Source organism: Sebastes fasciatus, chromosome 14 (genome assembly GCF_043250625.1).
Source record: "Sebastes fasciatus isolate fSebFas1 chromosome 14, fSebFas1.pri, whole genome shotgun sequence".
Classification (NCBI taxonomy): Eukaryota; Metazoa; Chordata; class Actinopteri; order Perciformes; family Sebastidae; genus Sebastes; species Sebastes fasciatus.
This window is the reverse complement of record NC_133808.1, coordinates 11,034,173-11,060,426: the sequence shown is the minus strand read 5'-3', so window position 1 is coordinate 11,060,426 and position 26,254 is coordinate 11,034,173. Positions and strand designations below refer to the sequence as shown.

Genomic DNA, 26,254 nt, shown 5'->3' with positions numbered 1-26,254 from the left:
CTGACAGAAATAACCATAAGGAAATAAATAAGCAAGCTGTTTTCCTTGTCCTTTCTATCACAGGGCCCAAAGGCAAACAGCTGGAGGGTACTGAGTGTCCTTTGCATGTGGTCCACCCACCAACGGGGGAGGAGTTCGCCCTGGGCTGTGGGGTGTGCAGAAATGCCCACACCTTCTAAACAACACAAGACTTCTACTGAAAACCAGTTTGTCTACTGTGATTTCTGGCTGCTGCTGAAGCTCAGTCATGAAGCTTGGCTCTTTGCATTGTCAAGTCTCCTGGACACCGGACCAGGTTTCTATCCTCCGCCAAGAGTCCTCAGGTCTGCTCCCTCTACCAACATCAATATCCGGGGCTCCGCTACAAACACGAGCTGTGGCTCCTTTTGGATTCAGAGTAACCTGAATGGGGAAAAAAAAGAACAATAGAATTTTAAAAAAGAAGAAAAAAAAAAAAGAAAATATCTTGTGACGTGTTTGCATGCGGCCGTTGTATTCCCTCGGCTTCTATAGACGTTGCACACCTCCTGATCACTGAAAGTGTAACAATACAAGATTAAACATTGAATATGAAATAAATTTTGCTTAAAAGGCAACTGTGGATCAGCGTGGTTTAAAAAAAAAAAAAAAAAAGGAACAGGCCGTCTTTCCAGCTTCCTAACTATAAATTTAAAATATTGTTGTATGTAAACTTTTTTCGTAATCTTGTACAGTATTCTCCACTGTCAAGTGCATCATGGGTTGACGGACAAAAAAAGAAAGGTGGATAAGACTGTTAAGAATATTATGTTCGGGAGGAAAATAGTGTACGATTTATCTAATCTTGTATATAATGATACTATTCAAAATAGCTGTATTCCGAAGTTGCTACTCTTCACTTCAGTTTTGTTTGATATTCTGGGTTATGTTTTGAGCCAGAACTTTTAATGAAGTGCAATACTGGGTGTGCCTCCTATTTTGCAGCTGTTTAACCTATGGAATGTATGTCAATAAAGCCACTGTACATTTTTATACAGTAGACGGTCGTAATTCCCCCTCTTCTAAATGTCAGATCTCCTCTGTTGTCTGGATATGAGAAGGAGGAGCCCGGCGCCTGCAGTGAATGATGGTGGATGTAAATCCTATTTTGCAGCTCTGTCAACAAAAAAAAAAGAAAAAAGAAAGAAGTACCAAAATCCTACAGTAATACAAAAACAAACAAAAAACCTCACAGTGAGACTGATTACAGCTGAATGATTTGAGGGGCCAGTCTTCACACCAAATAAAATTGTGCACCTGTAATGCTTTTCCCTAGTAGGAGGCAGGGGGATCGGGGGGGTCAGGGGAACAGAGTGTGGAAAAAAAGCTGCTGTTATATATAAAAAAGCTTAATACTTGTGAATCTGCTCTGTAATATCTGTGGTGGATGGAGTTGAATGGTAATAAACCAGGTTCTCTGTTTCGCAAAGTATACACTGTGTCATTAATGAGTGGTGACATTTCTATTAAATTACCCACTGTCACTGTTGGTCTTTGATTGTTTTATATTGAAGACACAAGGGTGCAAAATCCAGCTGGAGACTTAAATGGGCCATGTATACATCATTTCTGCAAATACCAAATTTAAAAGGCTGAAGCTCTTGTACAACTCAGCAGAGACTAGGGGGAAAAAAAAGATGTATTACTCTACCATTTATTTCCTGGTGCCAAACTGCAAAACTAATTCAGTCAGGTCTCACTGAATGGCAAAATAAACCCTACTGATGACCTGCAATACCTGTGTAAGGGCTGCATTACATGCCAGTCTGTAGTGTAAACATCCAGGGGATTCAAAATGTGTTTTTTTTCTTTGTGTGTGTTGGTATTACCAAAATCCATATAGGTTAGCATGATTACATCATTTGCATACAGTATGGCAGGAGGAACGTTAAATGATGACATTGTAACTGACTGAAATAATTCTGTTTAAATATTTTCTTTTGAATCATCATTTCACTCTTACTTTTTTAAAATACATAAAAACTAAATTGTTTTACAAATGAATATTTATGCTAAGCATGTTTTTAATGCTCCATTCACAAGAACGTGTACAATTCAATATATGGAATACAACAGTGAGAATATAATTAATCACTTAATACAGGTGGAGAGTGATGGGAAAAATATACAATTGGGGATAATTTCACACACTAATTAGCATTTAACATACATACTAAATAATAGCATCTTAGAAATAAAGCAATGTAATAATAAATAATAATAATAAACCTTATTTGTATAGCACCTTTCCAAACATAGTTACAAAGTGCTTTACATAAGTTAAAATAGTGCAAACATCAAGATAAAAACAATATAGAATAAAAACATAGGCCAAAATAAAATGTTGAACATAAGACTTTAGTACAAAAAGTCAACAATAATTAAATTTAAAACAAGGCATTGCTATAAAAAGGCCTTCCTGTAAAGGTAAGTTTTGAGGCATGATTTAAAAGAAGAAACAGAGTTTAATAGCCTGAGTTCCTACGGAAGGGAGTTCCACAGCAGTGTAGTTTTTTTATTATAATTTTTTATTTAGCTTAGGACATTCAAAGGGACTAAAACGTAATTTAAAGTAAAGTAAGTTTGGTTGGGTCTCTTTCGATTTGCATACGTGAATATATTGGATTTTTTTATTAAATTGACAAGATCTGAGACTTTTAGCTGCAATTTATATCAGTACATTCACAAACCGATAACCAAGTTCTTGTTTCATAAAAAAAAAAAATTGTGTAAATTATTAAAAAAAGATAGAAAGAATTCAATTAAATTTGCTTTATTGGCATGACTGTCAGGTGAACAATATTGCCAAAGCGTCAATTCAATAATAAATAAAAACAAAAAAAGAACTAAATAAAAACCAAAACATATATATACAATTCATTAAGCAAATTACAATATATAGATATTTAAAAAGAACATGCATGTAAATGGAAGAAAACAATAAAGAAGTAATTCATGTTTGTTGTGTCAATAAAACAAACAAACAAATAAAAACAATATATTGCAATATCAAAGGATAAATGTAAAAAACAACAACAACAAAAACAAAAAAACAAAAACCGCATGAAGTAGAGGAGTAAATAAAAGGCAGAGTGTGAGTTGCATCGATTATGTATATTACCATCTAGAAGAGAGTCATTTTTAGGAAAAACAAGATAGTGTTTTTTTCTGACTCTGGAGTGAGTCATCCTTCTTAACAAAGACGATCTTTACGTAACAGCCATTTCGCATTGCATTTTCCCATGATGCACCGCTGCTTGCTGTCACAACAACAACTCGCCATTTCAGATCCAGGAGGCCGAAACAACGAAACAAACTCCCGCGGAGCAACTAACTAGGTCGCCAGACTCTGTCCGTCTCTCCGTCTGAAACACCTCTGACCTCTCCTCTACCGTCACCCGGTTGTGTATTGAGTTCAGATGCATGTTATCTGGTTGGTGAGAACGAGCGTCGGTTCCGGGCTGAAAGAGATCAGAGTCAACGGTCGGATCGTTCTGCTAACCGCTAGCAGCTCGCGGCTAGCTGAGTGTAAACAAGGTATGACGAGCTGCTGTTAGTTAACTAATTTAATATCTAATATCTGTACTTTCTGTGGTTAGTAATTCCTTTTTCTTTTAAAGCCAAGTCTAATTTGTAAATGCTTAATAGACTGCTTACCTTATGCTCATGTCTTGCTGCTATGACACCCCTAATGACTACATGTACTAAACTGTCTCTGATGTTGGAGTCAAAGGAAAGTTGTTCATTCAGTTTAACCCCGAGCGTTGATGACTGTAGGTTAGTTGCACTTAGCTTTCTACCACACGCACTGTATAATATGAATGTATTGACGGCTACCTGCTGAAGCATGGCCTCCAGCTTACATATCTTAATGTTATGTCACACACAGACACAGACACGTTCCTGCTGAAAGAAGCAATGTGACATATAATAATACTGCACTGTGTGATTTAACAACTATATTTATTATTGTGAGAATATAATCATTTATATCATGTTTATTTTTGTTTATAGCTTATTTTGTATATTGTATATTCTTAAAATTTCATTTTTTTAAATTATATTTTATTCTAACGTGTTTATCTATTCTTTTGTTATTATAGTGTTTGACTTGCACCAACATAACCAAAGCAAATTCCTAGTGTAAATCTCTTACACCTGGCAATAAACACAATTCTGATTCTGATAACACATTTAAACAGCCTAAGTTATATTCCTTCTTTTTTTTAATTTTAAAAATGGACATTCAAATTGTCATGTGAAAGCACACCTCTACATTTGTTTATTTGTTTATTTATTTTGCACAATTTAAGACTATACAACATAAAAAAATAAATCAATAATCTACAGTGCAGGAAGAGGCAAAAAAACAAACCACTGGGCTTATCTAAAGTCAGTTGGGGGTTAAACTGAATGGATTTATTAATCCATATTATTGCTGTGTAGTTAAACATGTCTGTGTTTTTCCATGCTGGACTATAACAAGCTCGTTATTTCCATTTTTCAGGATGAAGCGGATTAAAGGAGGAGAGGAGGACGGCAACAGCTCCCCTGATAAGAGCCCACCTGAGGCTTGCAAGAAGGTGCGGACGGAGACGAGCGAGGAGTCAGAGGCAGTGATTGCCAGTGAGGCACCAGAGAGTGAATGGGCACGACTGCCTCAGGAGCTTCTGCTACACATCTTCCAGTACCTTCCACTGCTGGATCGGGCTTATGCCTCTCAGGTGTGCAGCAGGTGGAACCAGGCTTTCCACATGCCCGAGCTGTGGAGATGCTTTGAGTTTGAGCTTAACCAGCCAACCAGCTCTTACCTGAAAGCCACACATCCAGACCTCATCAAGCAGATCATAAAGAGGCACTCCAACCACCTGCAGTATGTCAGCTTTAAGGTAAGGGTGGACAAAGCAGTTGTGTCTGTGTCGAAATATGCGTCCTGATTCTGGGCTGATGTGTTTACAATTTGCTAGATTGGTTTAAAAATGTTGTTTTTTTATGTTCCTGAAGTGACATTCGATGTTTGTTTGTACTTGCCAGGTGGATAGTAGTACAGAGTCTGCAGAAGCAGCATGTGACATCCTTTCACAGTTGGTGAATTGCTCACTGAAGACCTTGGGGCTCATCTCTACAGCCAGGCCCAGTTTCATGGAGGTTCCAAAGGTATAATCAGCATAATCACCAGAGGTCTGGGTTTATAAGGGAAAATCAAATGAACTCATTATAGTTTATGATTTAATTTCATTATACATTGCTAATGCCTTTGATGCTAATGTTGTTAAAGCTGTGGCTGAGCTTGTTAATAGTCGGTTGACGGGATAGTTTTTGGCATTCTCTTCCTATCTGAGGATGGGGCTGAAAAGCGCTGTCTGTTCTCATGCATGGCCAAGGACAAGGATGTCTTTACTTCCAAGGCAACAGAAGGACAACCAGTGTTATTTTTGCAAGTTTTATTTTGTCTGTCTTAGTGCACTGTGAGATTCTTTCTATGAACTCTTGAAAACCATACTTCCCTGGAAAGCTGTCACCAGTGTATGAGTTAGTTTATGACTTATGGCATTATCATCATTGAAATTTGACACTTACAAGCACACACACACACACACACACACACACACACGTACAGTATACAATCCAGGAACAGTTAAGTTTTACGTGGATCATACATTCTGTAGTTGTCATACTTGAGGTATGATTAAGTGCGCCAAAGCTTTGTAGCGCTCCTTGTTTAACTTGTTTGCCACATCTTCAGCCCAAACATGTCTTTCATCTAATACTGGTAGTAAATTACAGATCTGGACAGGCTTGCATGAGTAAAAAAAGTTTGCCCATTGTATTCTAAACCTCTAAATACATTAACTTTGAAATGTTCTTAATGTAGTAATCTAAATGTATTAATGTTAGTCTATTATTAATAACTATACATTGTATTATTAGTGAATCTAAGCCACTTGGTGTTACTAAAATCCATGGTACTAATCTGTGCGTGTTTCTGTGTGACTGACCAAAAACGTGTTTAATATGCACAGTACACATAAGCCACCATCAATCCAAATATAATTGATTCAAATATGAGCACCAAAAGCTGAGACCTGCCATCTTGGTAGGCACTTCTAAAAGGTGCTGTCAGGCTCGGACCGTGTTATAATTCATTATAATTCTTCCTTCCACAGTCCCATTTCATCTCAGCTCTGACTGTGGTGTTTGTCAACTCCAAATCGTTGTCTTCGCTGAAGATTGACGACACGCCGGTGGATGATCCGTCTCTGAAGGTGCTGGTGGCCAACAACAGCGACACCCTGAGACTGCTGAAGATGAGCAGCTGCCCTCACGTCTCCCCAGCAGGTACAGTGATAGCAAAGACTCCAGTTTTAGTGCTTAGATTATTTTTTATTTAACCATTTGTGATTAAGAATCTCTTCTTCAAGGGTGACCTGCCAAAGACAGCACAAAAACACAGTTACAGACAGATAACACAAAGGGAGACAAACAAATGGAAAAAAAACATAGCCAGGTAAATTTAAAAACATTGACATCTTAAGGAATCTGCTTCAAATTCTTTCATTTTGGATTTAAAAGCATTCAACGAGACCAAATCACTGAGTTTCAAGTCCTTCTGCGACATAATCCATGCTGAGGGTGCAGAATACACAAAAGCCCTTTTTCCAATTTCCGTACGGGCATTTGGGACAGAAAATATAGAGAAGTCCTGAGAACGCAGGAAGTATTGTCCGGTACTTTTCTGTTTGGTGATGACACAAAGGTAGTATGGGAGCAGACCAAGAATAGCCTTATATATAAAGGTGTACCAATGACAGAGCCTACGGGTGGCCATGGCAAGCCATCCTACCCGAGAGGATAACTCACAGTGGTGAGTCAGAGCTTTACAATTGGTAATGAACGTCAGAGAAGCATGTACGCTGTGTCAACCATATGAAGACACTGAGTAGAGTAATGCGTATATAAAAGATCACCATAGTCCGACACAGGTAAAAAAATACGGCGGCAACAAGTCGCTTTTTTTACATGAAAAACACAACTTATGCTGAAAATAAAAACCTAGTTTTAGCCTCAGCTTTTTCCACAGTACTGTATATAACGGTGTCATCAGCATAGAAATGAAAATTAGCATCGGACACGTTTTGAAATGAACAAACATTGAAGTGTGCATATTAGCTATACAGCCTGGTTGTCTTTAAATTCAGAACTGGATTAGAATTAAATATGTTAAATAAAACTGGCCTAAATGTTGTTTCTAGAGCAGCAATAGCAATGTTTACAACAGCATAGTCACTACTCACAGCACTCTGTCCATTTTTGCAGGGATCCTGTGTGTGGCAGACCAGTGTCACGGCCTGAGAGAGCTAGCACTAAACTACCACCTCTTGAGTGATGAACTCCTGCTGGCCCTCTCCTCGGAGAAACACGTCCAACTGGAACATTTGCGGATCGACGTGGTGAGTGAGAACCCCGGGCAGCACTTCCACACCATCAAGAAGAGCAGCTGGGACGCCATGGTACGGCATTCGCCCAAATTCAACCTGGTCATGTACTTCTTCCTCTATGAGAACGAGTTCGGCCCCTTCTTTAACGAGGAGGTCCCGGTCATGCACCTCTACTTCGGTCGCTCGGTCAGTAAGGAGGTCTTGGGCCGCGTTGGCCTCCACTGCCCTCGTCTGGTGGAGCTGGTGGTGTGCGCCAATGGCCTGCGTCCTCTGGATGAGGAACTGATCCGCATCGCCAAGCACTGCACCCAGCTGTCGGCCATCGGCCTGGGCGAGTGCGAGGTTTCCTGCAGCGCATTTGTGGAGTTCGTCAAGATGTGTGGCCGGAGGCTTTCCCAGCTGTCCATCATGGAGGAGGTCCTGATTCCAGATCACAAATACTCCCTGGATGAGATCCACTGGGAGGTTTCGAAGCACCTGGGCCGGGTCTGGTTCCCGGACATGATGCCGACCTGGTGAAGTGAAGCCAGAGAGGCACACAAAGTACAGTCCGTCTAGTTTGTGGTGTGGAACTTTCACGGCCTCCATGTTTGCATAGAAAAGCCTTTTAAATGCTCAGCTGTAGTGGAATGTTTGGTGCCAACATGGAGAGCATAAACTTTGCTGAACTCCTGTGTGGAGTGCAGGGCAGGAATGTGATGCGGGCACCTGACTGCTACACAATGTTATCATGTCTCGAAACACCACAAACATCTCTGCCTGTTAGTTTAAAAATAGACTGCGGAATCCCGCTTTTCCTAATCTGGAGACAGAACTCGCCGGGCCGGCTTCTTCACGTTAAACAATCAGCACACAGACCAGAGTAGGTTGGAAATATTTGACTAAAAACACTATGTTTTTATACCTGCAAATTGAGACATTGTAGCCTGGTTATGATAATCTATATTATGAAAGACGTCAGGGTGTGTGTGTGTGTGTCTATATATATGTATGTATGTATGTATGTATGTATATGTGAGTGTGTGTATTCTAATGTTTTTTGGAGTATTTTGGGACGATTAGGTGCACTATTGCATATTGTTAAACAACCACTTGGCCTACTTAAATCCAGTATGAGATAGCCGTACTGCAGTCTAACAAAATATGGCATTGGAGGTTTCCAAATAGCTGTGATGTTATTTGTACATAGTACGTGACAGAAGGTGTTTCGTCAGGTGTACTGAATGGGGAGGATTCAATTAATTTTGCAGAAGAGTTGCTGGCTCCTACTGTACACCTACATTTTAAACTAATTGAATCATAAAGAGCAGCAGTAGTGTTGAAGGCATCTTGCTTTTCCTCCTCGCCTGAGCTCATTCATGCATCAAAAAATGAAACCACGATTAGAAGCAATGTTAGAAGTTGGCCAGGAGAAATGTGTATATAGGTCTCAAATTGTGACATGAAGGCGTGCAGTGTCGATTGATGCCATGGATTTTAATTTTCTCCAAATTATGCAGATTTTTTTTTCTGTCCTGCATCGTGGATCAATTGGCACGACAAATTACATTTTCGGTTTTGTTTTAAAGAAGGTTTTGTTCAGTCGTAGATTTCCTAAGCACTTTAACATGAATACCAAATGATAGTCAGGACAAAACAAGTCCTTTTGCCCTAATGAAAGCAAGGAAACAATCTTTAAAATGCTCCAATTTTTATTAGTTGAACCCAGATTCGAATGACTATTTACACTGTTCTGGGGTTCTGTTGAATCAGATACCATGGACAGTATATTGAAGTAATAAAGCTAAAAAATATTCTATGTAAATATAGATAGTGCACAGAAAAGTCTGAATTTGAAGGTAGAAATTGGTGAGATTGCTTCGTAATAATTCAATAGACTTGTCTCTGCGGCTAGTAGCTTACAATGCGAGCTGGGAAAGCATAAGTAACCCTTTGTGTGTCTCAGGTGCATTAAATGAATATAGTTCCCTAAATAGGTTTCATTGGTATCTTCTGCTATTTGCCTGTTCAAGCTCTAAACCCTAGCTCTAATGTTGTGAATATCTGCCCTCCTGTTAGCCCTCGTTTGCTCTGCATCGTCGTGTTACCACATCGTACATACAGGAGACGAAGCAGTATTCATCGCGTCGTTACAAACACCGTCCTCGCAGATATCGCTAGTGCTCCTCTCCAAAACACCCATTCATTTCAATCTAAAGAGGTTTGGCAAGTCAGATGAGTGAAACAAACTGTTTTTCCTTTAAGAAGGAAGTCCAATGCATCTGTATATAAAACGCTGTGTGTTTGATTATTATGAATAGAAATGTACCTATTTCTTCATTTCGCCCTCTGTCAGGGTTTGAAGTTTCCTTAACCAACGGCTCGTGTCTTTTATAAAACCAGAGTGAGTTATCCTTTACTAGATGGATCTTTTTCATACGGTAGAACAAACACTACAGAAGATAAAGCTGTGTAATTTATTGATACGGATACCCCTTTTGTAATGACTTTTGTGTTTTCCAGTTATACAAAAAAAGCAATCATTATAACCAGCAAGCAGACCAGCAGCAAGGTTAGTTTCTTTTTTTTACACTTCCACCTCGGTCACTGGGATTTTGTTGCATGTGGGTGGTGCAAAAGTTTCGAAACCTGAATCGTACACTTACTTTTACTCAGACTTTAAGAAGCCGAAATAAGATGGATAAAAAAAATCTGCAGAAACGTGTAGAAGGTCAACCAAATTGCTAGCAAAGTCACAATCAATCCATTAAAAGTGTCATTAAGAGATGTCAATAAAAGACAATATGTACTTTCACAAAAAGTTAAGAGTTATCAGTAGTGGACAAACTTTTGGACAACACCGCATGACAATAAGATCTGTAGATCACCCCGATTCAGATTTTTTGGTTTGTTTTTCTGCCAGACTTTCCTTTTATCCATGTCGTATTAGACATTTCATGTAAACAAACAGCAATGTAGACTAAAACTGAGACACTTGTTGGAGGAAGTGCAAAAGCTTCTTAGTGTTTATTGGATTGAACTAAGTCTATTGATTAGTATTGGTCTCTTATCACTGACGTTAGATACCTGTGCTGATTGTCTGTGCTCTCGTGCATTAGCGTATTAATGGTTACAGTAACATATCAACCTGATTTATTTTTCATAATTTGTGCGGTGCATTACATGGTTGCCGTGTCAGCAGCTCTAAAGTGAAGGTTGTGTTTCAATACTGTACTGGTTTTAATCATTTTCCTGTCGTCTTTATTGGCTTATATTGGAAATTTCAGTTGGGTAAGTAAAACATGTTTCATTTAAATACAGATAAAATACATCATTAAGATGCCTTGTCAGTAATTCTTTTAACCTCATTTGTCCAGAGTCCTCCAGTAAGTTTTATTAGGAGTAAACTAGTGTTGACAATGTTGTTCTTTTAGTTTGGCTTCTGTATGGCAAATGCTTTGTCTACTTTGCTTAACTGGTCATCTGTCTTGAAATTAAAATTATTGTTTTGGACATGTGATCTTATACTGGTAATAAAAATTTGTGAATGTACTCTTTACATCTGTCATTTTATTATTTATTATAACAATGCAGTCTTTACAATTTGTTACATAAAATGCACAAGTAGGTTCCATGAAATATGGCAAATAATTCACAAAATATTGAAAAACAAGTTCAAATATTTAACAATAAAAAGAAAAAATCTACACATAATCTATAGTTAACTTGGACAAATCTGAATGCAAAATATTAAAGCCAGACCTGATATGGAAGTGAAAAAACAAAAAATCTGAGATAAATACTGCTTAAAGGGACTGTTTGTAACTTTGTAAGCGTATAAATGTACCGGGTCGGGACACATGCGCGCTCGCATATGCGCGTTCGCGTGTGGCCACTGCCTCTCCTCCTCTGCCTGCTCGCCTTCACTCAGACAGCGTGCGCGTTCTCGCTCAGCTCGCTCAACCTCTAGACGTGAACGCGCGCTCACTCCACACTGCAGAAGAGTTAGTTTAGCTCTGAGAATATCTAGTGAATGTTCAGTGGACGTTTGGGCAGAAATAACTGCTGCAGCTCCTCCAGACCAACAGAGGTTTTCCGTGTCTTGTGAAGTGACGGAGTTCTTCAGAGAGTTATGTTACCCTCTCGTTACCGACTGGGTGCCGGTGTCTCCCTGCTCTCTCCGGCTGCGGGCGGAGAGAGCAGGGAGACACGCTGCAGAGCCCCGCTGCAGAGCCCCGCTGCCTCAGCCTGCACTGAGGCAGGAAAAGCCAACACAAGGATCAGATCTAAATCATGTTCATGGAGAGACCTCCGTCTGGTCAGCTAACATTACTGCCAAGCAGCTGAAATATAGCGTGATATTGTGGTTTTAGCTGACGTGTGTCGCCTCACTGTTTTGAGCGATGCTAGTTCAGGTATATTTAGAGCGAGCAAGCGCGAGCCCGATGCTGACTTTCGTTGATTTCAAGGCCACAGGTGTCGCTGTTAACAAGCATTTCTGAAAGTTACAAATAGTCCCTTTAAATATTCAAATGCATGAAATACAGTCCTCGTCATGTTGGTGAAAATCACCTCCCGTGCTTTGCAAACATCTCAAAGTCTTTGCTGGGAAATGTGCTCAAAGTTGGACTTAAAATAGCGTGATAGTATGGCATGAAATGATTATGATATTCATGACAAATCCAGAGAAACTACAGATAAGAGTTTTCTTTCCTTTAGGGATTAGGAAAGCATTTGAGCTCCTAAACCGTGTTGCAGAACAGATCATTTTTTAACACGGATGATAAAGCGCCTCTCATCCCATCTCATACATATAAAGAATAACTTTGTACAGACTTCCTACTTTGAGACATTTGATATAGACTCTGATCACATTCCTGATTAACACACTACAGAAAACAGGAGCAGATCAATCAGTTAAACTATTTTATTTTGCACTATTTTGTTCAATAAATGAAAATAATCTCACCACAAGGGTCAATTTAGTAACTTCTCTGGAGCTTTTGATCATATTGTATGATTTTCATCAGTAGATGGAGTTTGCCCAGTTGTCATGGGATTCTAGATGGTCAAATTTGATGTTTTTCTGAGCTTTCAAAGGGGGTTCTCGTTCATGTTGGCTCAAAATTTGAGCCTCAAATGCAGCGATGCACCAACTAAGGCGGGGAAGAAGAGGACTGCGAGCTAACAAATGGATGTAAACAATGCACAATTTAAAATATTAAAAGAAAATAGCTATGCTAATGTTTTATGAGGAAGGAAACGCATTAACACACCTCAAGGATACTTTGAAACCCAACAACTATTTTAATAATCAATTAGATTCATCAAGCAAAAATGGCAAACATTCGCTGGTTTCAAAATCTTAAACGTTAAGATATATTTGCAGCCCTTAATGAAAACACCAGTACATTTTTATGTTAAGGCAAAGGCACCTCTTCATATGTAATGTGCACATAGGGAGGCTTCATAGGCAGATGCCAGTACTCAAAGTTGTAGTAGAGGTAGAAGCTCTTGTCCAACACAACCTTTTTATAAGCCTCCAACAGACTGAGAGCGAAGTCTATAAACGACTGGTGTGGTCTGAATGTGTGGTAGAATTTACGGATGTCCACTGCCAGATTCTTCAGAGCAGGCTGTCCGAATATGGCGCTGTCGTTGCCGAGATAGGTGGGCTCTCCGCTGTACAGGTAGATCTTGGTGTAGTTGGTTTGTGATCTGCTGGATAGTTTGGCTCCCAGCTCAGTCAGTTTCCTGTATGTGCGGTGGACAAACTGGGAGCAGTCGTAAGAGTCGAACCACACTGTGGCGTTAAGGCCGGGGTCGGAGCGAACTGTCCACGTCTCATAGTAGATCCCAGTCTCGTTGTCATCCTGGACCCACTTGGCCATGTCATTGAACTGGTTCCCTGGGAAAATAAAGACAAACTATTTTAATACCAGAAACGCCAAGTGTCAAGCAGGAAGTCCAACAAAGGGAGGGTGCATAATTATTTTTTACCAAAGGAGTTTGAATAAGTTACAAAACTGTTTTAATCATGGTGACAGAGCAGCATTTTTAAAGCTGAATTATCCATTCATCCATCTGACTTTTCTATGACTTTTTAATGACATTTTATGCCATACTATGCTATGACTTTATGACTTTTTTCATCAGACTATACTATGACTTTTTAAAATTTATTTTTTCAACATACTATACTTTGACTTTTTTTTATTTTTCGACATACTATACTATGACTTTTATATTTTTTTGATTTACTACACTATGACTTTTTTCAACATACTATACTATGACTTTTATGACTCATTTTATGAAATTTTTTATGACATAAGATGCTATACTATAATTTTATGATATTTTTATGACATACTATATTATGACTTTATGATAGCTTTAAGATATACTTTACTATTACTTTTTCTATGACATTTTTATTACATACTGAGAAAGAAGGACCATTCAAATATAAAAAGAGCATCATCTGTACACAAAGTAATATGATTATTGTGGCTGCCCGCAGTTATAGCTGTTTCATGCAGATGATTTCAAATCATGGTCACAGACTGAAAACTCATCTGTTCCCATTTGTTCCTACTAAAGATGAAAATCTTTAAAAACGGCTAAAAATACCATTTAATTTTTCATTCACAACAACATGGGATACATGGGATAATAACATATGATAAAAATATAGATTATCACCAGCCTCATCTTTTAATGTTGTTAGATGTCAGAGCATAAGTTCCAAAACTGTAACTTTTTTCTTTTGGCCTCAATGAGCTAAAACACAAGATTACACATGTTAAGTCTTACCTGTGAGTTCTCCTATTTTCTCCAAGGTGCCATTCTGTGACCAGTGTAAGTCATCGATGCCTTCAAAGATGCAGGCAGCTCCCTGGTTGCACCAGAAGGGTGCGTTCAATTCGGGTCTAAGGTGAGGGAAGGTGCAGTTACCCAGCTGAAACAGCTCATACCACTCCATGGTGTAGTTGGCCCCCGTATCTGAACTGCTGAACCCAACGGCATCATGCATGATATGCTGTGAACCAAAGAGACACATTATATTGGCTCTCTGTTTTTGGGTAGCCATGGGGAACAGTGTACAGCTGTGTTTCTATGAATAAAGTTTCACTTCCACTTTAACAGTCCTACTACAGTATGTATAATACTGTACTCTGTTAACCTAAACCCTGCACCTCAATGTCGTGCAATATCAGCAACATGTTTTAACTGATAACAAGATGATTCATGTACTTACAAGTTTCCCCAACAAATCTCCAAACCTGAATTCCCACACAGGTGTTTGCAATCGATAGACTGAGATGACATCTCTGTCACTCATGTGGGGAACCCCTCCATGCTGGTCTCCAGTGGGACAGAACGGGAAGAGAGCTTCACAGTAAGAGTCCGCAGCAGGGCGACGATCAAACCGTCTGTAGAAGATATGATATGGATGCATTAATGTGTACATCACTTACTATTGCAGCTGCTAAATGTGGGGCTAGTTTTAATTTATTTAAATATATTTTATAACACACTCTGCTGAAAGGCCAGTACCCTTCAGGGTGGAAGCAGATATGCTTAGTGCCACGTAAAACATATTTCTATGATCACCCTTTACCATTCATGAGAGTTTGAGGACAATATACTTTACTCTATGAGATATTTTCTGCTATTCCTATTGTTGTCTTTACTTTTATATTTATTTTTTACCGTCACATATAACGACTGTATGTTATTTTCTGTCAAATGTCCTATTTCATCTGTTTTTCTAATTTATTTATTTTATTTATTGGTTTTGGGGGGGGGGGGGTCTGACCGTGTCTAATAACTATTGAACATAACATTGCTGTGAGCCTCCTGTTCTGAAAATAATAAAAATATGTTAAAAAAAAATAAAATAAGAAATATATATATATATCTCACTTTATATAGGCCTGCTGTTGCATAGCTTGTGAATCCCCCCTGTGAATCAATCATGTCTTATTGATACAACCTAACAGTTTAAATTATTTGTCGATTATATTTTCTATTATTAATCTGAATCTGTAAAGTAGCAAGTAAAGTTATCAAATAAATGTAAAGGAGTAAAAAAGTATATTTGCTTCTGACATGTAGTGGAGTAGAAGTATAAAGTAGAAGAAAATGGAAAAACTCAAGAGCAAGTACCACAAAATTGTACAGTAGGCTGTAATAGTTTTTTTAAAAACGAAATATTAAATAAATACAATGAATAAGTATGGGAATACAGAAAAAACAATAAATACAGAAAATTATAATATATTGTCCATTTATTTATTTATTTTCAGGTATTTTTTTTAGATATGCATCTATTTGTAATATATTATGCTCATTTTATTTATTTCCTGTGTCACTTTTGAGCCCTGATAACCAAGGACTAATGTGACTTGAGTAAATGTACTAAGTTACTTTCCACCACTAATCATATTAAAAACTCGCATCACCTCAATTTAATTTCTCACGTGCTCATACAGAGAAATACTCCAAAGTCCAACGTTTATTAAAGTCATGTGAACGCACCAGGTATAACTTAGTTAAACTGGCTTCAGGTCAGCTAAAAGTCCACTGTTAGACCCACCAATTAACAATTATTATAGTATTTTAAGACTTCTGGGCCATAGGGTTTGGGCAAAAATGTTAACGTTCAAACCTTCTCCAAAAAATATGTATTTTTATTTATTTTCAGTATATTTTCTAGCTGTCACATGATTTCACAGAGCAGAATCAGCTGGAGAGTAGTGTTTTACTGTCTCTTCCTACCTGTAGGGAACCGGCCACTGCTGCTTTATTCCATTAGTCCTCAACTGAGCAGCAACATGAAGAAACAGGAGCAGGATTAAACACAGAGCAGCCTCCGTGTGAGTCATGTTTAAGCCTCAAAAACTGACTAAAAACAAGAAGTTATACGGAGAGAGCGCTCCCATGATCCTCCCCTCCTACTGGACTTCCTCCTTAGTGGTCACATGGTTTTGTTGATGAAACGAAATCACATGACAGGAGTTATATTCATGTGAAAGTAACGTTGTACAACATGTGGAAAGCAGTTTAGAAATAAATATATATATATAAATGTATAGACATATATATATACATTTATATATATATAAGACTTTTAGAACAACATGTGGAAAGAAGTTTAGAAATATATATATATATATATATATATATATATATATATATACAAATAAAGAAATCAATAAATACAGAAAATATAACATGGAAATAAGTTTCCCACAATTTTTTACATGAAATAAATACAATTATGTGAATTTGTTTACTGATTTTTTTAATTGATTATATGTGTTTTTGTATGTGTATGTACTGCGTGTGCGTATATGTATGTATATATGTATACAGTATATATATGTATATATAAATAGATTTTATTTTATTTTATTGTTTTTAATTTTATTTTTTTACTTGTGTATATTCTTTTTACTTATTTTATATTAATAAAAGGTTTGTTAAGTTTCTTTGTACCGAGAATGTTATTATTGGGGACGTCTGTGAATGTTTGTTCTGTTGTTTCAAAATGAACAAAAAAAACAATAAATATAATATTGAAAAAAATAAGTATGTAAATACAGATAAGTAAATACAAAAAACAACAATTAATACAGAAAATTATAATATATTACCCATTTATTTATTGTTTAATTTATTCATCTTTTTGTAATATATCTTGCTCATTTTCTGGTATTTATTTATTTATTTCCTGTGTCACTTTTGAGCCCTGACAACCAAGGACTAATGTGACAAAATTATTTAAAATAAAAACATTAATAACAAATTGAAAAATCAGGTGTCAAAACAAAAAATTCTCCCTGATTTGAATTAGGATGAAATAATCAAAATACATATGAGGAAATACATATTCAAATAAATCAATCACTATCAAGTTAAATTATTCAATTCATTAATTGTTTTTGAAAATTAATTTAAACAAATATAAAATTGTATGCTGTGTCAGCTTTAATGTTTTTCTATAAGTTTTTTCTGTTTATGTAGTAGTAGTAGTAGTAGTAGTAGTAGTAGTAGTAATAATAATAATAATAATAATAATAATAATAATAATTTGGCACTTTGATAATATTACAGCCGATGTGTCCAATTGTAAATATTAAATAAAGAACTCGAAATAAAAAATATAATATAATATAATATGATAATTGTATTAGAATTTAAAGCCGCATTAATGTATTGATTGTGTTAATCAAAGATAACTAAATCTTCCTTGCAAAAAGGTTTTAATGGCATTATTTCTTCTTTTTCAACTAATTTCCTAAAATGAATGGATAATTTATTTTACAAATTACAGATTCAAGAAGATCAATAGTACCTGGAATAATACAAATATAAATTAAGAGGAAAACATAAAACAAGAAGATGAAAAAAGAGGTGTAACTGCATATAACACAGTTATATTGTGTTAATTTGCATCAACACTATAGACACCAGGTGGCGCTGAAGCACCGAGAAACCGCCTGTTATGTTAGTGCAGAAGAAGAAGACGTCCGCTGTCAGTCCGCCATGCTCACCCTGCTGCACCACTGTGGTCGTAACGTACTGACATTCAGGACAATTCAGACAGTGAATAAGAGTTACTACACGACCCAGATGGGTAAACGCGTGGCTGTGGTGTTGGCGGGCTGCGGAGTTTATGACGGCAGTGAGATCCACGAGGCCTCCGCTATCCTGGTGCACCTGAGCAGAGGAGGTGCAACTGTAAGTTTATCAACACAGCTCTGATCTGTTGTGTAGTTTTGTGTGAGAGGGGGTGTGTGTGAACGTGTGTGAGATGTTTACATACACAACCTTATTATCAGTATGTTCCTATGTGGTCTGATACATAATGAAAACAACAATAAAAGAAAACTTCCAGGCATATTTCATTGTGTGCGTTTGACAATAGATGGTTAAATACACCTGTTGCAGGCTTTGGGGTCTGGTGGTCAAAGAGGCCAAACTGCCATCTGCATTGTTTGATGCACTTTGATTCTAAATTACACATGTTGTACATGACTTTTAAAGGATAAGTTCACATTTTGTACTAAACAATACTAGCATGCCCATAGATAGATAGATAGATAGTAACTTTATTGATCCCGAGGGAAATTCAAGTTTCCAGCATCACAGTTCCATAGTGCAAAACATGTTAGTGATATTGCAAAGTACAAAGTACAAATGAATATACCAGATATAAAAATACAAGGAGATGAAGAAAACTGTTAAAACTGAATATAGTGCAGGGTAACAGCTGTGATACAGGACTATTAAAAAAGTGAATATAGTGCAGAAGAGACTGTTAAGAATGAGTATAGTGCAGGGTAACTCCAGTAGCTCTATGAAAGTGCACTGTGTGCATTATTATCTGTTATCCATATGTGCATTTAAAGAGTTATTGGTCACTGTAATTGTTCCTCCTTAGTCCTGACCATACTTGGCTGTAAAGAGCTCCCTTCTTAACATGATTCCAATGATGAGAAAAGCAAAATCCACAGTCCTTGTTTCATGAAAATAATCATTTTGAAATTTAAGGTAATATGAGGCTTCAGCAGTCTGAATTAGACAAATCAAGTGTGTATCATCCAAAGTTCCAGTCTTTTTTAGTATAAAATCCCTTCTCTGTGTTACTACCTTTCCAGGAAAACATATTTTTATTTAATTTATTGTAAGTAATCAAGTAATTGACAACACTTTTAATAACTGATTAATTGTAAGTCATTAATTAAGAAAAAAAAATATTCTGTGGTTACAGCTTCCCCAATGAGAGGATTGGCTGCTTTTTTCAGTTTTATAAGATTGTAAATAGAATATCTTTGGGTTATGAAATGGTCTGACAAAACAAGCAATTAGCTAACGTCATGTTGGATTTTAGGAACTTGTGATGGGTATTTCTTACAATTTATTCACATTTTAAAGACTAAAGAATTAATTAGTGATTTGAAAAAAAGTGTTTTTTTTACTATTATGAAATGGGAGTCCTCACCGTTGCTTTATCCACTGCAGGTGAACATGTTTGCCCCCAACATTGACCAGATGCATGTGGTGAATCACCTGAAAGGTGAACCATCTGAGGAGAAGAGAAACGTGTTGGTGGAGAGCGCAAGACTGGCCCGTGGAAACATCCAGGACCTGTCTAAACTCAGTGTTAAGGACCATGACGCTGTTATATTCCCAGGTTAATTCACTACAACATCATCATCATAGTCTGCTCTCTAACCAAAATGATCTCATCCTATTGTGTTGTTACATGCTTTGTTGATTCAGTTAGACACACTGAAAAGTTCTTGAGGCACTGCACAGGATAGAATATTGTGTCCATCTTGATGAATACCTCATGAGATTAAAATTGGTGGCCATTTTTTAACCCTTAATATTCCTGACTAAAAAACATTTCTCCCTGATTCACCAAAAAGTGCTTGAATGAATTGAATAATCACATTTTTGCAATGTCTCATAGGTGGTTTTGGGGCAGCTAAGAACCTCTGCACGTGGGCAGTGAAGGGGAAGGACTGCTCCGTTAATGACGAAGTTAAAGCCGCGCTGCAGGCGTTCCACGGCGAGGGTAAACCCATCGGCCTCTGCTGCATCTCACCTGTCCTGGCTGCCAAAGTGTTTCCTGGCTGTGAGGTCACCGTCGGCATCGAGAAGGATGACAAGTGAGTCTAACTTGCCTGAGCACCCAAGATGTGTCTTAAAAGGGTACTCCACTGATTTTACACCTCAAAACGTGTCTTGGGGAGTACTAATAGAAAGAAGTGAGCTTACCAGAACTCTGTAGGCTGCTACTAGTATAACACAAGTTGCATTATGGGCAATGTAGGCGCCAGGTTTTGACGAGGAAGAAGAACACGTAGAATAAATAGACAATGGCTGCGTCCGAAATCGCATACTATGCACCACATACTCAATATGTGTACTATCATTCAATCCTTCCAACTTTTGTGTGAATAAATAATAATATGTATCTTTTCGGACGTACTGAGCTGTAATTGAGAGCCTCCTTGCCGGTTGGAGATGTGTAACCATGGCGACCTGTACCAACCTCATGTGACCAAATGATGATTTGTGAGATCTTAAAGTCTGACCTAATCTAAAAAATATATTATGCCTATAGCAAAGTGAAATCTTACACTTGCACTTAAATTGAAGCGTTATTGACGTTATGGAGCTGTCCGTCAGCTACGAGTCCGTTATGAATGTAACTACTGCATTGCATTGTGCCGGCGTACTGTCCTATGTTTGCATACTGTAATAATTTACAAGAAATAGTATGCAATTCATGTACTATTAGTTTCATACTAAGGTTTCGGACATACCAAAAAAACATACTGTTTTAGCGTACTAAATAGCATGTAAGTATGGAATTTCAGAATTAATTGTTACGATCTGGGAACATGGCAATATCACTAAAAAGAAGTCTGGTTAGCCACTTTTACTTGGAAAAGAAAACAAAGACAAGTAGTAAAATTATTACAGGAACTGTCAGTTGTAAACATGTATCACCGTTTACAGACCTTTGAGCTACTGTTCTTGCAATAGTTGTACAAAGCACTGAGTTTTCCTGTGTAATGAGGGTTTATTAGTGGCATTAGGTGTGCTTACTCTCCGTTTCACCTTCAAATAAAGTGGTATAGATAATCTCAAAAGTGGAAAAAAATCCCTGCTGGCATGTCTCATTTTTGTAGCTTGAAAGCCAAGAAACTTTTTAATAAACCGGAACCTTTAAGTGTGTACAGAATCAGAACCTGCTTGCATATTTGGATTGAAGCGTATTCATAATTCTATTGTATAGTTCAGCATTAAACTTGTTACATATGTACATTTTACATATTTATATTTTTTCATATTGAATTGTATCCTTATTTCTTTTTTGTTCTTATTTTTCACACCAGTCTTTTACAGACCTAAGAGAATGCCACATGTCATTTCACTTCACATATTGTTTGTGTATGTGACAAATAAACCTTTGAATCCATTAAAGCAGCTAAACATTGTGTGGTACCTCTTCTCTCTCTCTCTCTCTCTCTCTCTCTCTCTCTCTTTCTCTCTCTCTCTCTCTCTCTCTCTCTCTCTTTCTCTCTCTCTCTCTCTCTCTCTCAGATATCCCGACGTTACTGATACCGCGGCGGCCATCACCCAGTTGGGCTGCAAGCACGTCAGTAAGAGCGTCAGCGAGAGCCACGTGGACGAGAAGAACAAGCTGGTCACCACCTCTGCGTTCATGTGCAACGCTCCGATACACGAGATATTTGATGGCATCGGGGAGATGGTGCAGGACGTGCTGAAACTTGCTTGATTGTACTAATACTCAAAAGATGGTGGAAACGGAAAGAAAAGAATGGGGGGGGGGGCTTAGACAGCTTAATAGTAGCTGCCTGCTGAACTGAGATAGAATGATGTCATAGTCAACTCCTTGATCAAAAGCACTTCCAGATACATGTTTGTAGTAGTTATGTTCATTACATGGTCTGATTTATTTTGCAAAAATCTCTGTTTGACTCAATCTCACTGGATTATATTCTGATGCTGTGGATCAGTTTTGTGATGTTAATGCTAATCACATTTTAGAAAATCAACAGCAACTGGTGTTATACAAAAAATGCAATAAAATGAAAACATTCAGTTTTGCAGTTCACTTTATTTCTTACTCCATGGAAGAAAATTATAAATATAAAATATTTACATTATGATTCTCGTGGAAAAGTTAAAAAAATATTAAATGACTTCACACATTCACCACACTGGCTTCATCAATTACTGTATAATCACAACCTCCCTATGCTGTGTAACTGCTCGTGTTGACTACTTGTCATTCTCAGGTATGAACCTAAAGTTGAGCATGCTCTCACTCTCTCAATGTTTCCTATCACATCAATCACGCCCTCCACTCCCTCTGTGCACAACACTGAAGAAGCATTAACACTGAACTTCTCCACCAGGTCCTCCTGACTCAGCGGCTTCCTCCAGTGGCCGTAAAAGGTATCACATCTGGCGACGTAACTCTGCCCCTGCTCTGTTTCTATCTCAACCTCGCAGTACATCTTGTCAAAGCTGGGTTGGTTATCTTTAGGGGTCTCCACCTCCACTTTGGACAAGAGCTCCTTCAGAGCAGGCCGGTTGATCTGAGCTCCACTGAAGGAAGACACTGTCACTTTGTTATCCAGCAGGGCGGAGGAGGCGTTGAACTGAAATGAGTGCCTGGCTTGGTGCTCTGTGGCGGGTAAGGGGCAGTCGACGTACTTGGGTGGAGGCACTCTGAGTGTGACACGCTTTATCTGGCAGAGGTCAAAGTTCCCGACTGTGTTTTCAAGCTTTGCGCGGGCTGCCAGCGCCGCATCCACAACCCAGTGCATCCCCAGGTGAGCGGGGATGCGCTTGAAGGCCACATCCTGATCTTCCAGAATCCATTTAAAGTCACTAGAAGAAGAAACGGCCATTGCTGAAGGACTGTAATCCTTGTAGTAAACACCAAACCCGCAGTTTATATCCAAGATGGCTGGGTTCCCCTCCAGTCCCATCTGGGCCAGCTGAGCGGCCTCCAGGCCTTTGCGAGCAGCATTTCCAATATGGAGAGGTTTGGTTTGCGTGGCAGCGTTGGCCAAGGGCGCCCCGGCAGAGGAGGCTGCGATGGCCAGAGCATGACTGCTCTGTGTAGGGGACAGATCCAGGAGCTTCGCTGAGGCTGCAGCGCTACCCATCACCCCAACAACACTGGGAGGGTGGAACCTGACAGTGTTGGGAAAGATGACCAAAACATTAGGATGTGTTTGAGTTAATAATGAATTGCTTAAGATTGGAGCCAAATAATTAATTGATTGACAGAAATGAATTGGCAGCTATTTTCACAATCAATTAGGTTTAAGTAATTTTTCAAGCATGAATGCCAAACATTTACTGATTCCAGTTTCTCAAATGTGAGTGCTTGCTGCTTTTCTTTGTCTTATGTGATAATAATATCATTGGGATTAAGACTTTGTTTTGTCAGACAAAACAAGCCGTTTGAGGACGTCACTTTGGGCTTAAGACAAATTGTGATGGACATTTTTCACAATTTTCTGACATTTTATAGACCAAACGATTAATTGATTAATCAAGAAATAATTTGGCAGATTAATTGATAGTGAAAATAACTGTTTGTTGGAGCCCTATCTAGAGTTGTTCCGATACCGATACCAGTATCGGAAATGTGTCCGATACTGCCCAAAATTCGGGATTGAGTATCTGCGAGTTAACTGGTTGGGCGGCTGTGGCTCAGAGGTAGAGCAGGTCGTCCACCAATCCCCGACTCTTACAGTCACATGTCAAAGAATATAACTACAATTTTAATAATCTACAGACTACAGCTGCAACAATTAATTGATTAATCAATTACTTGTCTACTATTAAATTAATTACCAACTATTTCGATTTTTTAAGAAAAAAAGAAGAAGTAAAAATTCTCTGATTCCAGCTTCTTAAATGTGAATATTTTGTTTTTTTTACTCCTCTATGATAGTAAACCGAATATCTTTTGAGTTGTGAACAAAACAAGACATTTGAAGACGTCATCTTGGGCTTTGGGAAACACTGATCGACATTTTTCAACATTTTATAGCCCAAACAACTAATCGATTAATCAAGAAAATAATCAAACAGATTAATCGACAATGAAAATAATAATTTCGTTGCAGCCTTACTCCAGACCTTGCTGTTTATTGGAACTACTTTCTACTGAAGAAATATTCTTTATGAAACTGTTGACAGTGAAGGTGTATGGATTATCAAGGTTCTGGTTATCAAGGTTCTGTTGAATGTCATTTTTCGATGCTGTGAGTACCACAAACTAAAATACATTCTCTACCTCCTCACAAAACTATCTGTAGGCAAGATACCACTAGAGGTAGGTGTTGTACTTTTTTGTGATTTGGGTGAATCAACTCTTTGACACTCAAATATGTCCAGTGTACAGTAATTTACAATTTGCACATTAACTTGTTCCAGAAGTCTGGTGTTGGTTAATATTATTATATATCTCACCTCTCAGGGATGTTGTAGGCCTCTCTGGAGAACCTCAGGAGTCTGCCCTGCACCTCGATGCCAACATTGAAGGCCAGCAGCAGGTCTAGACCGGAGGGCTGGCTGGGCAGTGTCTCTGCGAGGGCCAGCAGGGCAGGTAGCACAGCTCCTGAAGGATGAGTAGCAGGGTGCCAGGTGTCGTCAAAGTCCATGGAGTGAACCTATTACCAAACAAAGTGACCGAACAGATAATCAGAGGTCAAACCACCATATCATGTTTAGATTTTTCTATATATTAGGATTTATTTGACCGAGCTTACCGCGATGCCATTGACAAATGCAGCGAAATGAGGAGGAAGAGTTATCTCTGATTTACCCCAAACACTGCTCCTCTCGTCAGACGTGAACAACTGCAATCAGACAATAATATGAGGATAAGTGTGCAATTAAATATGAATGTAGCTCTGAGCTCAGTAGTGGCTTTTGTAATTTCCAACAAACAAAATCATGAATAAATAAATAAGCCTATAAGGGATTATATCAACTAATTGGCCTATTGAAGAGGCACAGGCAGCAGTCTTATAATGTTAACATCTCATAGAAAAGGAAATTAATCACGGTGAAGAGTAGTTCAATTAGTAGATGTGTCAGCTGGAAAAGATATTGGACTAATCAGTAGCTTTAGTTTCCTATCAACACAGACAACTTCTGATGAGGCTAAATAAATAAAGATTTGATGATTATCACAGGTTGACACTAATAAAAACAGATACAACTATTATGTTTTTAGAATTTAATATAAGCCATCCTTTGTGGTATTTTCAATCCTACTTTAGTGAAAATAAAATCTTTCTCATTAGATGTTCAGTATTTTTCACATGGTGGTGTTATATTTCATAGGTGAAGCAATCCTCCCCTTCAGTTAAGCAGTTGATCATACCTGGCTGTATGTGAGCGCCTTGTTGAAGACAGCTGTCCTGGTTCCCAACAGCCCGACACCCAGGGTGTCCAGCATCATCCTTTTGCTCCGGTTAATCACACCATCTGTCAGCTGGGTGGTGTTGAGGGCATGGATAGCAGCTCCAAAGCTCTCCGTAATACCCTGGAAAGGTGAAACAGGGCCAGTCAGATGCAAACCTCCCCAGAGACAGTACAGTTGTTAAAGATCTAATCAGGCTTAGATGTTAAAATATGCTGCATCTTTGTGTATCTTTAAACCCCAAAATATTCTCCAAAAGGTGCCTAAATTTAATCTCATATTGTGAAAAAAACATTTAATTTAAAAAATATATATAAATATGAAAGAAAAAAGCAATACCTTGCGTAGCATTGTTGTAGCTTAACAATGTCTTCAAGTGACAAAACATCCAAGTGCAGCCGCCTTTTATAGGTAATTACACTGTCTGAAGGCTGGTCTACCAAATTTCCAAAGTGGCTAAAGCCTGCCATGATGAGAAGTAGGGAGTTTCACAATGACTGGACTTTTTCCTTACTAACGTATTGGCAAATCTCCCAAATCTCTTGTTTATGAAAATGCTTGGAAGCTAAATGCAGCTTCAGATATCAAATAAGTGGTATAAGATATCTTATGATGGCTGAGACAGAAAAGTTATTAAAAAAGAACAGACCTGAATGTGATAAGGGAAATCATAGAATTATAAATAAACCCATGCTGTATCTTTGTTGGTTGTTTTAAAGCCTGTGAGAATATAATAACGAAAGTAGAAAGTTGACTTTATTCTTTCACATCCCTTTTGAGAAGACAGACTGTGGAAATTCAGCTCTCTGCAATG

The 26,254-nt window shown here is 38.0% G+C and overlaps 5 protein-coding genes across 29 annotated transcripts in view; 3 read left to right on the top strand and 2 right to left on the bottom strand.

Moving 5' to 3' along the window:
- mycbp2 (MYC binding protein 2) overlaps positions 1-1,450 on the top strand; it is a 78,662-nt gene extending 77,212 nt beyond the window's left edge. For all 24 annotated transcript variants that reach the window (XM_074658742.1, XM_074658738.1, XM_074658752.1 and 21 more), the window contains one exon: positions 64-1,450. In XM_074658742.1, coding sequence (XP_074514843.1) covers positions 64-179 — 116 coding nt within the window. In that variant the 3' untranslated portion in view covers positions 180-1,450. The remainder of the gene's footprint in view (positions 1-63) is intronic.
- Positions 1,451-3,259: 1,809 nt separating this feature from the next.
- Positions 3,260-10,988, top strand: fbxl3a (F-box and leucine-rich repeat protein 3a). Its single transcript, XM_074658755.1, has 5 exons — positions 3,260-3,555; positions 4,526-4,907; positions 5,053-5,175; positions 6,186-6,357; positions 7,336-10,988. Exons 2-5 carry the CDS (start codon positions 4,527-4,529, stop codon positions 7,974-7,976), a joined length of 1,317 nt encoding a protein of 438 aa, XP_074514856.1. The 5' UTR covers positions 3,260-3,555; position 4,526; the 3' UTR covers positions 7,977-10,988.
- Positions 10,987-16,414, bottom strand: cln5 (CLN5 lysosomal BMP synthase). Of its 2 annotated transcripts, none has more exons than XM_074658773.1 (5): positions 16,221-16,414; positions 14,698-14,872; positions 14,253-14,478; positions 11,946-13,344; positions 10,987-11,251 (listed from the first exon to the last, which is right to left on the bottom strand). In XM_074658773.1, exons 1-4 carry the CDS (start codon positions 16,325-16,327, stop codon positions 12,857-12,859), a joined length of 996 nt encoding a protein of 331 aa, XP_074514874.1. In that variant the 5' UTR covers positions 16,328-16,414; the 3' UTR covers positions 10,987-11,251; positions 11,946-12,856. The 2 variants fall into 2 exon arrangements, with proteins under 2 accessions (XP_074514874.1, XP_074514875.1); XM_074658774.1 differs by having other exon boundaries at positions 10,987-11,238.
- A 1,534-nt stretch (positions 16,415-17,948) lies between these two features.
- On the top strand, positions 17,949-22,088 carry LOC141782408 (glutamine amidotransferase-like class 1 domain-containing protein 3, mitochondrial). Its single transcript, XM_074658728.1, has 4 exons — positions 17,949-18,185; positions 19,470-19,641; positions 19,924-20,122; positions 21,567-22,088. The coding sequence occupies exons 1-4, from the start codon at positions 17,991-17,993 to the stop codon at positions 21,760-21,762; spliced, it is 762 nt and encodes a 253-aa protein (XP_074514829.1). The 5' UTR covers positions 17,949-17,990; the 3' UTR covers positions 21,763-22,088.
- On the bottom strand, positions 22,085-25,929 carry acod1 (aconitate decarboxylase 1). The gene is made up of 5 exons (XM_074658727.1): positions 25,780-25,929; positions 25,402-25,563; positions 24,782-24,871; positions 24,483-24,682; positions 22,085-23,192 (listed from the first exon to the last, which is right to left on the bottom strand). The coding sequence occupies exons 1-5, from the start codon at positions 25,789-25,791 to the stop codon at positions 22,232-22,234; spliced, it is 1,425 nt and encodes a 474-aa protein (XP_074514828.1). The 5' UTR covers positions 25,792-25,929; the 3' UTR covers positions 22,085-22,231.
- Positions 25,930-26,254: the final 325 nt, after the last annotated feature.

Excerpts from the sequence above, each read along its gene's own strand:
- fbxl3a (XM_074658755.1), top strand. The coding sequence starts at position 4,527 with ATGAAGCGGATTAAAGGAGGAGAGGAGGACGGCAACAGCTCCCCTGAT. Across the intron at positions 5,176-6,185 it reads GTTTCATGGAGGTTCCAAAG|TCCCATTTCATCTCAGCTCT; the intron begins GTATAATCAGCA and ends TTCCTTCCACAG. Across the intron at positions 6,358-7,335 it reads CCCTCACGTCTCCCCAGCAG|GGATCCTGTGTGTGGCAGAC; the intron begins GTACAGTGATAG and ends CCATTTTTGCAG.
- acod1 (XM_074658727.1), bottom strand. Across the intron at positions 24,683-24,781 it reads CATTTGTCAATGGCATCGCG|GTTCACTCCATGGACTTTGA; the intron begins GTAAGCTCGGTC and ends GTTTGGTAATAG. Across the intron at positions 23,193-24,482 it reads GCCTACAACATCCCTGAGAG|GTTCCACCCTCCCAGTGTTG; the intron begins GTGAGATATATA and ends CAACACTGTCAG.
- cln5 (XM_074658773.1), bottom strand. The coding sequence starts at position 16,327 with ATGACTCACACGGAGGCTGCTCTGTGTTTAATCCTGCTCCTGTTTCTT. Across the intron at positions 14,873-16,220 it reads CAGTGGCCGGTTCCCTACAG|ACGGTTTGATCGTCGCCCTG; the intron begins GTAGGAAGAGAC and ends TATCTTCTACAG. Across the intron at positions 14,479-14,697 it reads GAGATTTGTTGGGGAAACTT|CATATCATGCATGATGCCGT; the intron begins GTAAGTACATGA and ends TTTGGTTCACAG.
- LOC141782408 (XM_074658728.1), top strand. The coding sequence starts at position 17,991 with ATGCTCACCCTGCTGCACCACTGTGGTCGTAACGTACTGACATTCAGG. Across the intron at positions 19,642-19,923 it reads TGACGCTGTTATATTCCCAG|GTGGTTTTGGGGCAGCTAAG; the intron begins GTTAATTCACTA and ends AATGTCTCATAG. Across the intron at positions 20,123-21,566 it reads GGCATCGAGAAGGATGACAA|ATATCCCGACGTTACTGATA; the intron begins GTGAGTCTAACT and ends TCTCTCTCTCAG.